The sequence below is a fragment of the Salarias fasciatus genome, chromosome 5 (assembly GCF_902148845.1).
Source record: "Salarias fasciatus chromosome 5, fSalaFa1.1, whole genome shotgun sequence".
NCBI lineage: Eukaryota > Metazoa > Chordata > Actinopteri > Blenniiformes > Blenniidae > Salarias > Salarias fasciatus.
The window spans coordinates 11,748,381-11,765,284 of record NC_043749.1 but is presented as its reverse complement, the minus strand read 5'-3'; the positions used below and the strand labels follow the sequence as shown (position 1 = coordinate 11,765,284).

The 16,904-nt window shown below is 44.3% G+C and overlaps 2 protein-coding genes across 3 annotated transcripts; one reads left to right on the top strand and one right to left on the bottom strand.

Annotated features, from left to right (window-relative positions):
* The first annotated feature begins 1,431 nt into the window (after positions 1-1,431).
* mmp19 (matrix metallopeptidase 19) lies at positions 1,432-4,807 on the top strand. The gene is made up of 9 exons (XM_030092238.1): positions 1,432-1,664; positions 1,795-1,880; positions 2,013-2,143; positions 2,478-2,687; positions 2,781-3,026; positions 3,107-3,229; positions 3,327-3,491; positions 3,623-3,750; positions 3,841-4,807. Exons 1-9 carry the CDS (start codon positions 1,572-1,574, stop codon positions 4,069-4,071), a joined length of 1,413 nt encoding a protein of 470 aa, XP_029948098.1. The 5' UTR covers positions 1,432-1,571; the 3' UTR covers positions 4,072-4,807.
* Positions 4,808-5,777: 970 nt separating this feature from the next.
* Positions 5,778-16,836, bottom strand: LOC115388928 (transmembrane protein 198-like). Of its 2 annotated transcripts, none has more exons than XM_030092242.1 (5): positions 16,408-16,836; positions 7,306-7,558; positions 6,620-7,195; positions 6,391-6,468; positions 5,778-6,196 (listed from the first exon to the last, which is right to left on the bottom strand). In XM_030092242.1, the coding sequence occupies exons 2-5, from the start codon at positions 7,457-7,459 to the stop codon at positions 6,144-6,146; spliced, it is 861 nt and encodes a 286-aa protein (XP_029948102.1). In that variant the 5' UTR covers positions 7,460-7,558; positions 16,408-16,836; the 3' UTR covers positions 5,778-6,143. The 2 variants fall into 2 exon arrangements, with proteins under 2 accessions (XP_029948102.1, XP_029948101.1); XM_030092241.1 differs by having other exon boundaries at positions 6,320-6,468; positions 16,408-16,834.
* Between the last annotated feature and the right edge of the window lie 68 nt (positions 16,837-16,904).

The window sequence follows — 16,904 nt, the reverse complement described above, 5'->3', positions numbered from 1 at the left end:
TGCACTGAAATAACCAATCAAGAATAAAAAAAATTCACTCATTGAAATGGGCACAAAAACAATGTCTTCTTTAATACAAAGAGGGCCAAATAGTGACTGAGCACATCTACAAGATTATGGTCGCTAATTCAGTGTAAAGGACATGCTGTGTACTTGTAAATTCAATCAATAAAAAAAAGTTCTGTAGTCAGTTTAGAAGACAACTTCAGTTTTTAAAATTGGCTTTCAGGCCAGAAAGTATTGGGATGGGAGTTGCTTGTAGCATTTCTAAAATAAAAGTGGTCTTTTCTCTTAGTTCAGGTTCATCAGTGCCTGTACAGGAACATCTGACTCTCTATAGCTACACAGATGTTAGTATTTTATCAGAGCCTAACGTTATTTTCGATGATGCATGTAGGATATGACAGTTCTGGGTCACGGGGCAGCGGATCCTGGAGCAGAGCTACAGGCCAAAGCTTACACCCTTCACAGGTCACCCGTCCATCACCAGGGAAACTCAGAGACAGACACAAACATTTACAGCTAAAGTCAACAACCTCAAATGTATTTTGTACAAGAATGTGGTAAAAACTAGACTATGTATGGGAAACACAAGCAGGCCAAGGGAGAACATGCAACCTACACATGAAAAGGTTCCCTTACCCCACTACAGCAACAAGTGGCCATAATCAATACTTTCTAAATATAATGACTACAGAATGATACAACTCTAAGAGAAACAATATACAATGTTTTTTTCACATGTTCATGAACTTCTTTAAAAAAAAAGATTGAATTCCTTTATTTTATTTGTAATCCTTTTTTCATGAACTACTAATATTTTAAATTCGTGACACATTGCGGGAAGGTGTTTTTAATTTTGCAGCACAAAAACGATGTCAAACTTTTAGTGTTTTCTTCATGTTTGAAGTCAAAATATGTGAAATCTCTATCACAAAACAAAATAAAATTCTTGAAAGAGACAGAATCTATCCAGCAACCCTAGATTGAACTCCTGCACAGACAGATTATGGGGTCATTATGGGGTCTGCCGGTCGTAAACATGAATTACTTGTCCCAGGTAATGCGGGAGTGGGGATGGCAGGAATGTGGAGACGGAGGGTGAGGCTCCTCTGCTGGATCTGAACCGTGATGCACAGGACTACATCCACAGGTAAATTCAGGTCAGAGGATTAACAAAACATCCTGGATGGGAATGTTGTGGTCTTGTTCAGGGAGCGTGCCCCTCTCCTCTGTGGCTGGTAAACCGAAGATCACTTCTGTGGGTTTACTAAAGCTGTTGAGCCTGTAAACTGGTTGAACGCAGGGCAGAGGCTCCACATCCTCTCCGAACAGCCGCCCAGCGGCAGCAGACATGTTGGCTGTTGGTCAACTGGCTGCTCTTGTAATCCTCATTCTTCAGAGGTGGATCATCGTAGCCACAGGGCTGACTCATGCCCCGGCCGAGTTAAAAACCGCTGGAGCACCAACAGAACAAAGAGTCTGCTGTGGGACTCTGCTGAACGCTTCTCCGGCTTCAAAGCACCGGCTGCAGATATCTGGGTCAAGACCAGGAGAAAAACCCCACGATTATGGACTCTACGGGCCTACTGCTGCTGCTGCTGCTCGGCCTCAGAGCTGCTCTCTGTGCTGTGGTGCAGTGGGCAGAGCTGGACGAAGCAAAGGTAAGCAGCCCGTTTGGGCTGAAGGTATTATTCTATATTCTAAATGTGAGCGCATAAATGTATTGGAATTTCTCTGCATGACGTGTTGCCGTAACACTGTGTTTTACTCCCCCGCTTGACAAATTTGTAGGCCTATTTGAGGCAGTATGGGTACCTGTACGATCCCGACGATCCAGAAGACCCTCAATACCTGGAGGAGCTCTATGGAGCACTAAGGTGACACAGAATATTTCTTTATAAATATACTCATGTCACATCACCTGTTAGATCCTGGAGACCAGGCTCCTCTGCAGAGGACGCGGTGGACTGTTGAGTTTCCAGATGTTTGAACCTCTCATGTCTCGTCAGGGTCTTCCAGCAGTCAAACGATCTGCCACCTACTGGAGAATTAGACGAATCTACCCTGGAAGCCATGAGGCAGCCCCGCTGTGGCCTGGAGGATCCCTTCAACAAGAAATTTCACAAATACAGAGTTTTGGGTGAGTCAAAAAATGTGTGCATCAGTTGGTAAAATATTTATTTCAGTCCAGGTTTGGTTTGATTTTTAGCTTAACAGAGTCGCTCATATTATTTTCAGGTAAATACAATGCCTATCATTGGCAAAATGGTTCAATGATAATGCAGTGTGGCTCTTAACCAAAATAATCCACATCCTTATCTCACTGTTCCTAAGAAATTCAGGGATTTATCCAGATGTTTCTCCCTGCAGTTGAAACAAATCATTTGTGCCAAGACTGTGTTTACAAACACTTGTCTGCGTTACCCTCAAACACTCTTCACAGCACAGGAAGTCCTGACTTGTTTTTCTTTCAGGACGCTGGAGGAAAAGAAATCTGACCTACCGCATTTACAACTACACACCGGACATGAAGAGGTCAGAGGTCAGGGCCGCCATTCACTCGGCCTTCAAATACTGGAGCGACGTGGCCTCTCTGACCTTCAGAGAGGTGGACTACGGCAGAGCGGACATCAGGATCTCTTTCCACGGGACAGATGGCTGTGCTGTGCCGTTCGATGGCCGAGGTCAGTTTAGTGTTTTCACTCTGCGCCACTTGAGCTGACTGTGACTCGGCTCCTGAACATGACATTACTTCTGTTTATTTGTACTCCTTCCAGGTCGCGTACTCGCCCATGCAGAGTCCCCAGAGTCTGGTATCGTCCATTTTGATGAGGATGAGTTCTGGACTGAGGGAACGTATTACGGTACCAACCTTCGCATCGTGGCGGCCCATGAAATCGGCCACGCCCTCGGCCTGGGTCACTCTCAGTACAGGAGCTCCCTGATGGCGGCCATCTACGCTGGTTACCGGGCCAACTTCAGGCTGCATTCAGATGACGTGAGGGGAATTCAGGCGCTGTATGGTGAGTGCACCGTGTGGAATATTGTGCCATGTTTCTTAGCTTTTGGTTCTCTTTCCAAAATCCCAATTATTCTGTTGCAGGAAAACGCATCACCAGCAGTTTATCCAGTCCAGCTACTCCAGAGAGTTTTCCCACAGAGAGCAGCCAGGGAGCTGAGGCTGTCCCCAATCCCTGCACGGCCCCCCTGGACGCCATCATGTTAGGTAATTCTCGCATGAGCTGCTGGTGAAAATACCCTATTTTGATTTGTTTGTATGCTTTCCAAAATAGAAGTGAAAACATGAACATTTCTTCAATCAGGTCCATGGGAGAAAACCTTTGCTTTCAGTGGTGATTATGTCTGGACCATCTCCGATATGGGTCACAACACCCCAATTAAAATTGAAACACTGTGGCGGGGACTTCCTGGAGGCCTGAACGCTGCCGTGCACTCTCAAAGAACCAACAAGACCTATTTCTTTAAAGGTAACGTAAGCCTTATCAAATGTTGTTGACACGGTTCTGCAGTTGTCACATTGTGACAAAGAAACTCAAAGTTTGAGCAAACTCCTTTGTGCAGCTCTAAATGTTATAGTGTGTGCTGTTTGTATAAACAGGCAACCGGGTGTGGAAGTACACCAGGTTCATGTTGGACTACGGCTACCCAAAAGAGATGAAGCGTGTCCCTGCAAACATCGACGCAGCCCTGTACCTGCAGAGGAACAAGAAGCTGATTTTCATCAAGGTACCCAAGAGGAAAAGCAGCAATTAAGCAAAACTTCTGCAGTTCTTGCTGTTTTCTTCAACCTTTTCTCCTTCCTGTGATTTTGCTCAGGGGTCGGAGCACTGGCAGTGGGATGAGCTGAAGTACAACGACCTTACCTTCTACCCCAGGCCGCTCAGCACGCTCTTCACCGGGGTGCCGTCCTCTCCCGACGCGGCTTTCACCTGGACCAACGGGAAAGTCTACTTCTTCAAGGGAGATGAGTACTGGAGAGTGAATGACCTGCTGACCGTGGAGAGAGGCTATCCTCTGAGCAAGAGGGAGCGCTGGATGCGGTGCTAGTGATCCACCAGCAGGGGGCGGCAGGCACCAGGGGCTCTGAAGTGGGCCTGCTGGTTTCACTCCAAAGGGCATTGACAACTCTGCAACCTCTCCAGCAGTGGTTCCCGACCTAAAGCTGTGGACTCTGTCTCTGATTTGCAGTAAACATGGCAGAGAATCCACACATGCGCTGAAACAACCTGACGAGAAAAAGCAGAACTATTCAAAGTAGATGTAAAGTTCAGCTTCACAGTTTTCTAAAGATTCGTGGGTCTAATTTTAACATCCAAAAGAGAAGCAAAGCTTCACGACCAATATTTGATCTCTGGTGGCCCCTAAATGAGGTCCCGAGCCCCAGGTTGGGAACCACTGTTGTGAAAAAAAATTGTGAATATTCATTGATCACATTCAGGAACTCTAGAGAATCAGTTCAATCTTTTCCACTGGATCTAATCACAGCCATCTTCTCCACACTGAAATGCAGTCTGATAGGTGAGGTCTTCTTCGTGTTCTTTGTTTTTCTCCAAACTGAAGCATTATGCAAGCTTCTGAGCCTCGCAGAAGAAACACAGGCATTTTCTTTTTCCCCCCATATGTGTTGGATTATCTGCTGTAATACTTTTAGTGAGATGTAATGTGATGAAGGGTGTGTGCGCTTTCTGTTCTCTTTTGTTTATATGTTCAGTCGGTTCTTCCATTATGTCATGAAATCACACTGGTCTGTGAAACATCTTGTGATAATGTGCTCTCGCTTTACACGAGCATGTGTATTTGTTTCATTGTTTTTTTTTTTTTTTTACAAATAAACAGGACAAAATGTTCAAACTAAAAACGGATTGAAATGTTTCTGACGGTCACATATCAAATAAGGATGTCCACGGAATGAAAGAGAGGTCTGTCCTGCAGTGTGGAGTCTGCCAAAAGAAAGAAAAAGAAACTTTTTGGGGGGGGGTGCATGGCAACCCCAACCAATTGCAGAGTGGGGAATTCTCCCGATGACCTCTTTCCTGCTGGTGAAAGATCTGGTGAGTAATGGCGCCAGTGTTGCTAAGAGCCCAAAGAGACAAACAATAAAAACCATTGGACTCAGTAAGTGAGGTCCAAACTGTTGCTTTTTTCTTATCAAACAAATTTATTCATCTTTGAAATTTCTATCAACAGGTTCAGGTCACAAGTGCATTGTCCCTGCAAAACAACAAATGGATAATTATTTAAAAATCTACAAATAAACAACAAGCATGCCTTGTTTTTGTTCATTTTTGAACCTTTTTCGTCTCAAAACTCCCTGGTCATTACATAAATAAAGTTATTTAAAAAAACACGTATTCCTCAAGCAAACACAACCCTCTGAATCCTTCAGCTGTGGTTTTCTGAAAAGGAGCTGGACCGCAAGAGGAAAAGACTCACACAGATAACACAGGCCTGGAGACTGGGAAGAGTTTCAACTGCATCAGGGTTCGCACTCCACCAATACACTCGTAACACACTCCGTCTAAAACAAAAGTCACTTCAAACAAAAGCTTCCACATGTTCTAAGGCCACGCAATTAAACAATAATACAACAGGTAATTACATAAAATGGCATTAACTAACTTTCAATGTACAGTACACATACAGTCCAAAAGAATTCACTAATAAAAATAGAACAGTTTTTGAGGCTCGTACTAGCTGTTATGTATTTGATACACGGTGTGCAGACATGGTGACTTTAATTTGTTAGTGTTTTCAAGTGTTTCTCTGAGAAACAGTGGTTGCAGTGGTTTTAGCGTCGTCAAGCAGGAGCCTGACATTTCCTACATCTCCCCAGAGAGCGGCACTCTGTTTTCACTGAACACCTGACAGGATCCATCCCTGCGCGGAGACAAGTCATGGAAGGAAAAAAAAAAAAAACAACAACAAAAAAAAAAAAACGGAGACAGTGGCGCAGCTAACGGGCTCTACTCTACGTGAGACACAGCTGGAGAACTGTAGCAGTCCCCTCTCCTCTGTGTGCTGCTCAGACCCTGACCACCGGCGTGGTGGCTGTGAGGGGGACGGTGGACGCCGTGTCGTAGTCCAGGTCGATCATGGTGTGGTTGGCAGTGCCCAGGCTGCTAAGGGAAGTGCCTGTGCCCATCTGTCTGTCCCGCAGACTTTGCAGGTAGCTCTGAAGAGATGATCGACACAGAAAAGTGAGAGAGGAGCACATCAATGACCCACATAGAAATCAGTTTGGATAATGAAATCATCACTAATCACTACAGCAGCACGACTGTTGGGTGACACTGACCGGCGCCAGTAGATCCCCAGCATAACGTTTCACTGGGGTGGGTTTACGACGGTATGTGCCTTCCTGCCCACCTGCCTGCTGTCGCTTCTTGGCGTCCTTCTCTCGAATCCGCATCAGTTGGACTCGCTTCTGTCTCCGACTGATAAGAACTAGAAGAAACAAAGGACATTACAAAAAAATAAGCTTTTATATTCAAATTGCAGAGAGTAAAATATTTAACGCTGAATTGATAAAAACAGTAGTATTTGTGACTTCAGCCGTGACTCCATGTGCTGAAGAGTCTTCATGAGTGCTCCTTACCCTCAGTGTGAGAAAAGCTGTCATCCGTCAGTTTCCACTGAACCAGCACTCCTATGAGGCTGAGCGCAGGCCAGATGCCCAGGATGACCCAGCTGTACCAGCAGAGCGGCGGCCCCGGCGTGAGCCGTAAACAGTCATACACGTGCATGGCCAGCGCCAGCATCTCCACAAAGTAATCGGCGCACACCGTCATGATGGCGGCGCCGAACACGGCCGTGGACAGCATGGTGAAAGCCTTCTGCCACTGGAGCGTCAGCACGGCAAACAGCATGCCCGTCCCCAGGAGGGCCCCCAGCGGCACCCACACCGTGGTGGGCGTGTAGAACTGGTGAGTGACCAGCAGGGCGGCGAGAGCGAGGAGGAGACCCAGCAGCAGGCCGGTCATGAAGAGGCCCACACTTCGCACCAGCATGGTGACCAGGCCGCACAGCAGGCCGATGCCCAGGCCGATGCCCGCGCTGGCCTCCACGCTCAGCTGGGTGTCCAGCACGTGCTCTTTGTGGCACAGCAGGAAAATGATGACCGAGCCGAACATCAGGCCAGAGAGGAACATGACGGCCTTGAAACAGCGATACCCTAGAAAAAGAGAGATACGAGGATATTATATTAAAAAAAAAATCTGAATCTATACAAACTGATTCCCTGAATGTCTGATTGAGCCAAGTGTTAAAATGCAAAAGTCTCACCAAAAAAGCAATAGATGATGCCGAACAGGCAACACATGGAGCAGATGACGGCAGGGATGACGTCGTACTTCCTCTCTATCTCCAAACTGCAGGCGTCGACCTCTGCCATGCCTGCCCCGGTTCCTTCAAAGCTCAGTCCAGTGGGATCGGCCATTCTGCTTGAACGTCGGAGGCTCTGGGGCTGGCTGGAGTTCAGGAAGAGGGTAGGACTTCGACTGACGTTATCTCAAGTCCATCTGGGCAGGTGTGGTGGCTGCAAAAAAAAAAAAAAAAGAAGAGGAAAATGTTGATGAATTGAGGAGAAATGTTTATGTGTCGTCAAATTTATGTCAAGTATGGACCAAAGTTGATCAACACAGGAAACCCAGAACTCCAGAGGTTAAGGTGAAAGGTGATATCTTCAAGTGAACTGCTACTCCTCCTGAACAGCTGTACAGCTGCAAGTTGATAAAGCAACTCTGGAAATCCTGATATGTCACAGGCACACAAACCCCTCAGTCACTCCCCCATTCAAACATTCAGAGGAATGTAGAAATGTCAGAGGGTTATTGTGAAACTTTGATTTGATGCTCACTAAACTAAAATTTTATTTCCCTCTTTTTGTATCGGTGACAGATTTGTCTTGTATTGTGACTGAAACATGATATCTTCTAAGGTGCATCACACTGGGTTTTGGATCTGATTCCAGCTGACTGTGGGTGAAGGCCGGGCGCATAAGTACACAGAGAGCCAACACAGAGCTACAGACAATAACACACACACACACACACACACACACACACACACACACACACACACACACACACACACACACACACACACACACACACACACACACAGAGTCTCATTCGCGTGTCATTTATTAACTTCAAACATGTTTTTGGCCCGTGGGGGAACACAGGAATATCTGGAGGAAAAAAAACACACGCACGCAAACTCTACATAGGAAAGTCCGAACTCCGGACTCAAGCTGATGATTTTCTCACTGTGAAGCCAGAGTGGTAATCAGGGTAACTAATTACCGGCGGCAAGGTATAGAAATACTTTAGCAAAGTCTAAAATGACCCAATACCCTCTCCTTAGTCTACAAGCAAAACAGTGATTAAACCATTTTCCTCCCGGTAAGCTATATTTCAACTCCACTCTCCCCTTTCCTCTTCCTTCTCATTTCTGTGTCGTCTGAAGTGCAATGACGAGTGTTCTTCAAAGATTATCTGTGATATCCGAAGTGGCAGGCCTGCAGAGCGCCGCAGAGGGCTGAAGGCTTATGGGTGGACTGCTTTCTCTGAGGCTGCTGGCGGGCCTCGTGTATGAGCTCACCGCAGCTGAGATCCGATTACAGCAAACTCACGTTTTCGACTTGAGACAAACGGTCAGGAACAGTCGGCCCTGCCTTTCCTCTCTCACAGATGCCAGCTCTCTCTGTCCTATCTTGTTCTTCTCTTTCTCTTGTCTCCAGGTCTCCCCACATCCAAAGCCATGCTCTTTAACGCCGAAATATGGCACATTTGTTTTGGTTTTTCTGTCAGACGGCAGACTGTGTAATTTGAATGTCCTGAATGACTCGACATGGAAAAAATGAGACCGTCGGAAAGTTCCCCTTTTCTTCTTCAGTCACTTGCAGCTCTTCGGTACCTATTTTTCCCTCTCTCTGTTTTTTTTTTTTTTTTTTTTAATCATTCACAACTGCAACGTCTCATTTCTGCGCTGAAAGACAAGCGACAAAGCTGAGGAAAAATGAAATGGCCCTTGACCGTCTCCTGATGATCCGTCACATTATACAGCTAATTAACAAGGGTGGGCACCCAGATTTCTTTATCTTTGGAGTATGCTTTTATTCACATCCACTACTCTGACACAATGACAGAGCCAACAGGAGGATCACGGCTCATGAGTTTGGAGCACAGTCGCTCTACCACATGAAACACAGTTACATAACTAATACGTAATTTCAATTTATGAAACTTGTGGGCTAAAATGCACTATTGTGATATAAGATAACAGGCAAAACTACCTTCAAGCAATGGAAAGGAAAATGAGAAAAAGTGCAACCTGAAATCCCATCTGCTTTTTCTTCTCACACTAACATTGGCCAAAACTTTTTTGGCCGCTTTGCAGCCTTCAGTGTGTGTTTTCACAAACTCACTCTTATAGTATGGCTTTCAGTGTAATGTGATTTTGCTTCTGCTGCTACATTGCTCCATCTGCCATTTAGTCTTGGTCTCTGTGTTAAAACTCTAAGAGAAAATCCAATTTTTCCACAACAAATTATGCACTGGACGGTTTATAATCAAGGCTATATCCATCCATCCATCGTCTATATCAATCTTGGGTGGTGCTGGAGTCAATCCCAGCTAACTACAGCTGTTGGCAAAGTACATCCTGGACAGGTTGCCAATGGCGATAAATATGCATATGTACAGCCACACACACACACACACACACACACACACACACATACACGTAAGCACTTGCTTCAAAAACCTCTAGCATCTTGGTTACATTGGCATAAATGTATCTGTAAGGGTTATTATGTGAGGATCATCGGAGCAAAGCTAAATTTACAGCAGATGTGAATTTGACTGTCAGTATGCTGGCATATGCGCGTCGTGATGGACGGGTTATTCTCACCCAGCGAGCGAGCCCTCCAGCCCCCTGTGACCCTGAACAGGAGGAAAGATCAAAAAGAAGCCCTGGCCGCTCTGAGCTTTTGTTTCCCTCTAGTTAGCTCAGTTCTGTGATCTGCCTCTCTGTGCTACCACACATGCGGCCATATAAAAACAGAAAGATTTTCTCAGGGTTGTGTGTTGAAAAGAAACATCAGTGGAAGGATTTTCCTCTGAGTTTGCCTGTTAAGCTTGATTTTGTTGACTGCTGTATACAGTATGTCTGAAAGCCCTTTGTCTCAGTTGGCCTCGTTCCAACATGACACCTCCAATACGAAACACCTGGCCCCTCCAGTTTGGTGCGGAGCTTTGTATACCTGTTTGGCCAGCTCCTGCCATTTGCTTTTTTAGACATTGTTTATCTTGTGGGGACTGTGACCCAATGCAGCATGAGACAAATTCTGCATACGGCTACTCAGCTGATCCCTATAACAAAGTACAATGCACATTTTTGTAGAGGACAAAAATGTTTGCAGGATATAAATATAGAGGACCCTGAATGAAGGCTTTGTGCTTGGTTTATTGGATGCATTTACATCATACACACAAAGAAGTGAATAAATAAAATTCAACCTGCTTAAGCTTTTAACAACTCTTCATAATAGATTAATGCTCAATAATGTAAAAAATAAACACACAAACATTTTTATGACCAGTAAAGTTGCTGCTATGGGGGTTAACTAGTAAATATTTTACCGGCATTTTACACTAATTTGCTTAACTCAATACACATATACACCCAGGTACACTCCCACTTCCCTGCCTCATGTTACCACCTCTTTTCCTCACAATGGTGTCCAATGTCCAGCAGGCTTGGAAGTCACTGCTGCTGAGGGAGAATGGAGCCATTATGGGGCAAAACAAAGACTCTGAGGCCCATGCTGTGACCTCTAGTGGCACTCAGAGGAAACCATGCGGACTAAAAGGGGACCACATAAAGATGGCTGAGGAGCAGTGAGGAAACTGCTACATCCCAAGCTGTTTGCTTTGAGATGGGTGCCAAGTATTTGCGCCCAGAGGGGTGCTGAGTGACGAAGGGAGGGGGGTCCTAACTCAAAGCAGTGCTATCTGTCTTAGTTACTGAACTCACTAGAGGCCCCCCAAAACCTTCCAATACCAAATTTTCTACCAACTAAAGTTGCCTGGCAACTTCCACAATACAAACCGACAAGAAGAAGTGTCGACGGCCACGCTAGCAGCTCCAAGAGGTTGTACTTCATCACTCTTGTGCTTGAAAAAAAGTTAGCATTATCAATTAATATCATCATAGAAGCAATGTTATTCGAGTGATAAAACACCATCTGTTCCCAGACAATTCTTGAGAGTACTTTAAAATGAATCTTAGAGCATGGTTGAGGGTGATTCAGTTCTGATTGTTATAAAAATAGCGCGCATGACACGGTGAATTAAACTGGATGATGGTGATACGTTTACAGAAGTGACTGATTTTGTTCTCTGGAGACACTAACAGGTTTCCCAGCAATTGAAAAAAAGCTTCAAACCTGTTGATTAACAGACATAGAGTCAAACTACAGGCCTACATTTATTTCTTTCCAATCATAGTTCCTGCAAAATCCTCAACTCTGACTACAGCTTAAGAAATGTGTAGAGACTCTGACCACACACTCTGACTGAACATTAGAACCTCTTTACCACTACTAAAACGAGAGGATTTCACTGATTAGATGCTCACTGCTTAAGACTTTAAATTAGGTCTCAGATTTACTCAAGAGGTCACAGAGTGGACCTGAAAGTTTACGCACATGTAAGCATCAGCTGCTGATGAGCCATTGAATTATTATGCTCCTTTAACAAACACAGAGGGGCTGAGCTGCGTAAATTTGAGAGTTCAGCTGCTGAGGAACAGGCAGGCCTGACTACAAGTTCCCCACATAGCTAATCTGGGTGTGTTTAATCAAGTGGTGGGGGTGTGAAGCAGTTGCAGCCGAGGATTCTACGCGTGCTCCCCTGACTTGACGACCGAGACCAGCTGAGATGCCGAAAAACTGCCATGCCGTGACTATATGAGGACTTCAGTGAGAAGAATGCGAGAAGCTCTGAGGTCTGTGCAGTTGTAGCTGTAAATCATGAAGCCTTAAGCTGAACATCCAAATCAGCTGAAACACAGAAAACATCAATTGTTGGGAAACCTGGCCACCAGTCACAATGCAGGAGGTAAAAATGATGCCATATTATACTCAGAAAACTTCACATGTACTCTACATATAAACTCATCACCACAACAACATCTGCTTCCACTCTGAAGTGTAAAAAAATAGACATCAAATGTCTCACTATTGAGCTTCCTGTCAGCCCAGAGCAGGAAGCTCAGGACCAGATGAGGAAGTGGAACATGGCGTTTCAGCAGGAACTGACCCCTGAGATCGTGACACGGGGCAGAAAGGACTAAAGAGCTGGACAGTCAAGCCTGAACCTCAACAACAAAACTCTGCATTTCTGATGACAATCCCAAACTAAAAAAAATCCCCAAAGTTTTATCTTCTATATTGCGTTACTTTAACACTCATTTCGTTTTTGCTTTTCGCATTAGGGAGCAGTATGATAAGCGTCCTTGTGACACAGTGGAAATAAGTTTGTAATCTGTCTATAGCTTGCAGGCTAAGATACGTTACTGTCGTGACATAAGTTCCTCTGTGTGCATACTTGAGTCTCTCAGAAGAGGTTTTGTGTCTCTGCTATGTTTGTGTTCTGTAAAAACTTGCATAATAAACAAAGCACCACATGAGCTAAGATTATTATTATTATTATTTTTTATCAGATTTTGAGTACTGGGTGGCTTTGTCTACATGATACACATGATTTTTAGAGCCATGTGAAGATATTAAAACTGAAGTGAAACACTGATTATTTTGTGAAATGGGAAGTCACGAATAACAACATTCTGCTTCCTCTGCTGTCAGCCTACCGCTCACACAGATATTTATTAGATAAAAATGACCATAGGGTTTGAATGCTGACTCTAGAAATATTAAGTTCAATCAAAGATTATGGTATAATTAGATCTTGAAATTTTTTTTGCTTATTCTTTTTTACCAAGAAAGAAATCTCCAAGAAATGGAACATTTCCTAACTGATGCTTAACTGGCTAACCAATCCAACTAATGGCGCTTCAACAAAGAGAATAAACTTACTAATGCGTGAATCAAATACTGGTTTAGAGTAATTCTGACCAAGTGAACAGAACTACATCATTACTTGGAGGAATGTGGTAAAGTCATTGTAATTTGGAATCACTATACTTTTGATGTCCTGCCTGTACGCAACACTCAAAATGAACATATGTCTGTAAAAATGTTAGAAAAGCCCCCTGTCCTTTGCTCCAGGTTGGAACCACAACATCTTCGTCCATCAAAGCTGGCATTAGGTACAGAGCGTGGTAAACTGTGACCAGGTCTCTCTTCTTTCACAGAAGCTGTGTCAAAAACCTCCTTTGTGGCGTATTTATTGTCATTTTGAGGTCTGCAATATTGAGAATATTTGATACAGCTACCTCCAAATCAACAAACTTGCACAGTTTTGCATTTTTTGGGGATCTTGAGTTCAGTTTCTCAAAAAACATTAACAAGAAAAAGAACAAGTCTTAAAGTCATCTTCGGCCAATTCCGAATGATTGCCATGTTCTTCAAAAGTTGACCTGCAGCTCTGGCCCCCGATAATGTGTATTTCAGGCTATTTATTTAAGTTTCTAGTCCCTAATCTCTTTTTCCCTCATAATCTCTGCATTTCATGGCCGCCTTCCTTTCATCTAAACAATCGAGGTCTTTGAGCTGTAAACTGCAGAGCTACTTATAAATGAAAAAGCATGAAAGAGCGCCAATGTAATGAGGAGCCTTTTAAAGAGAGTCACATGTCGCCGGAGCATGAGCGTATTCTGTACACATACACATGGTCATTACCACAGTGAATTCCAAACTAAGGAGTAATAGTCATCCCCACATGCTGCTGCCGCTGCTGTAAGTTACTTATGATTCAGCAGCGGAGGAGGGAGAGCCCAGCCTGTGCAGCAAGGAGGGGCATTTCCACAACGCTCTATTAAAGTCTGCGGCGGAGAGGATTTAGTAGTAGGCGGTGTGGTGGAGTCTGATGTCCATATGTGAGAGAGAGCGTGACAGTATGGGACTGTATGTGAGTTAATATATGCTGCTGATGAACACAAAGTTTGGATGAAAAGGCCTCAAAATATAACCGCCATTGGGGCAGAAGTGTCCTTGAGCGAAAAGCCGCCACCCTTTATCGCCACATCCCCTCAGCAATCAAACTGGAGCCATTTCAAAATATTATTATGAACAAACACACATCAGTTCTGTTTATCTTGTATTTGTTTCATACACAGTGAGTGGGCGTACAATGGGCAGAGCAGCTACGGCAGACTGCCAGAGGTAAATCAAACAGACCCCCGGTCTCTTTGACTCGGGACCTTTTGGAGATAGATGTAGCAACAGAAGAGGAGCCATGCAGTCACACAGTAGTGGTTTAGACCTCCAGAGCTGTGCCTATATATGTCTGCAGTGCTTCCACTGCAGCTCTATCATTTACAGCAGGCATTTAACCCTCTTTGTGAAATTCCAGTCTGCAATAATTGTACCTCCTACAGCGATCTCACGAGCCTCAAATATCATGTGTGTCCTTTACTTTCCATGCCAACTCTGCTCCCTTCTCATGCGAGAGCTATAACCAATGTTTAAATGACTATAAGTAGGCCAGTCAATGGACGGATGTTTCAAAACACTTAAAATCACTTTTTTAATGTGGTTTCTTTGTGAATCAGATTCTAAATGATTCTGCAATACTGCGTTTGATTCAAGTACAAAACTACTGACCACATGCTAACTGACTTATTTTTATTAGCCAACAACAATTGAGAAGAATAATTTAACATTTGCTTGGCACCGCTAAATTTACTGAACTAGAGGTGAAGCGATACACCCTGACTCTAATGTTTCAGCTCTTTATATATTTCTGCATTGGGCCTTCAGTGAAAAAAGGTTTGGACCCCCCTGCATTAGCTCATCCAAATATGCTGAACAGTTTAAAACACACATCTTTCATCGCACTGCTTTCATCCATAGGGACAAAGGGTTCTTGGCATATAGAGTTAACCTGACATGCTGTGTACATGAACCAATGCAGGAGATATAAGACAGAGCTTGTGTTAACTTAATAGTGTTGAGGATGTCTGTTCTAAATTTGCTTACATAATCCTTGACTGAATGTATCTCTGCAAAAAAAGTTACTTCATAAAGGTTCAAATGTCTGTTACATGCTTGACAACAAGAGAAACACATAATTGATTATTCTATTACTGAACTCATAGTGTATCTAAATAAATTATAAAGAGAATTGTCTTTAACTTACCATCTGTGTGCAGTTTGCATGTTCTCCCTGTGTGTGTGTTCTATCATTCAGTCAACGTGATGTTTACAAAAGATTATAATTAAAACAAGGTAAAAAGTGACATTTGTCTGAATTCATGCAAATGTAAATGTACAACGACACCGGCTCCATCCCATCACCCTCTACTTTTCATGTCTCCATTTCTGCCTTCACTTCACCTTAAAACGGGGAAGGGCTTCCTCTTTGCCATTTTTTTTTCAAGGGGCCAAAACCATCTGGTGCAGGCTGACAGAGTAGGTCAACTTGAGGAAAGAGGGGAGGGGACATGGGCTGAGGGGCTTTAACTACAGACTGTTGCTCCCCAGTAAAGACAAGACCTGTAGGCTGTCATCACACTGGCCAGAAAACCCAGGAGGCACTCCCAGAACCACAGGGCAGGGCTCTCTGCATGCTATGAGGGCCACCAGAACACCTGAAATGTTCAAACATGCCTCCATATCATTGTTACCAATTGTATGGACATTGTTACTGAATGTTTATAACCACCTGTGGAGTTATTAAAAAAAAAAAACTATTAAAAGTCAGTCTCTATTCCAGTGGTTGTTAAGACAAGACAATAACTTGTCTGTCACTGTCACATCCTCTGCATAACTTGCCGGCAGGAGTGAATAAAGGATAACTGTGGGACAGAATGGCTGGTTCAGTGCACACAGATAAAGGATCGCTATGTCTCTGTTGTGCAGAAGCTGAGAAGATAAGTTGCATGAAGTGTCTCGAGTGTAAACCTCTTTAAAAGAGATCCAGTCGTGGATGAAGAGATAGGAGAAGTCTGGGTACGTGTTATTTAAACATTTCCAGCTGTTAGGATTAGATCTGAGGCATGATAGTTCAACGATGATCGATATGAGCAGCTATTGTTTCCATACCGCTTCTTCAACTAAGTAATGATTGAGACGGAATAAAAAATAAAAATATAAACATACACTCCGAACCCTGTCCTTAAAGCCTGAGCCGGTGAAACAGTGTAAACCGGAGGTACTGAAAGCTTCAGCTGGTTTTCAAGTGTTTGTTAAAGACTTACCGATAAGCCGCTCGCTTGTGATCGGCGGCAGTAACGTTCGCTCTGCGTCTGTCAGGCAGGAAAAACAGCCACCGTTCACACACAAAGCAGCGGCGGCGGCGGCAGCAGGGGACCAGGGAGAACCGGTTTCCTTTCCACTTATCCCCCAGGCTCTTTTTTAAAAAAACTTATTAAGAGTTCTCAGGCGGCCTGCGCGGCATGGTTTGGCTCCTGTTCCTGTTTAGAGAAAGCAGAAGCTCACGAGGGCAGATGTGAGGAGCGTTAACTCGTTTCCATTCTGCACGCGCAGCCCTCGCTCGAAGTTCCCGTCCGCGACTAAAACCCAGTCCAAACCTTCCTCTTTCAGCCTGGAAAATATGAACAACCCTCCCTAGCACGCCTCCACTCTCTCCTCTTTCTCCCAAGTGAAGTGGAAGAAAAAAGAAAAAAACAAAGGAGGAAAAGTTTTCCCTCTCTCTACCCGAGGTAACCCCCTCTCTCCCTCTGGCTCCATCCAG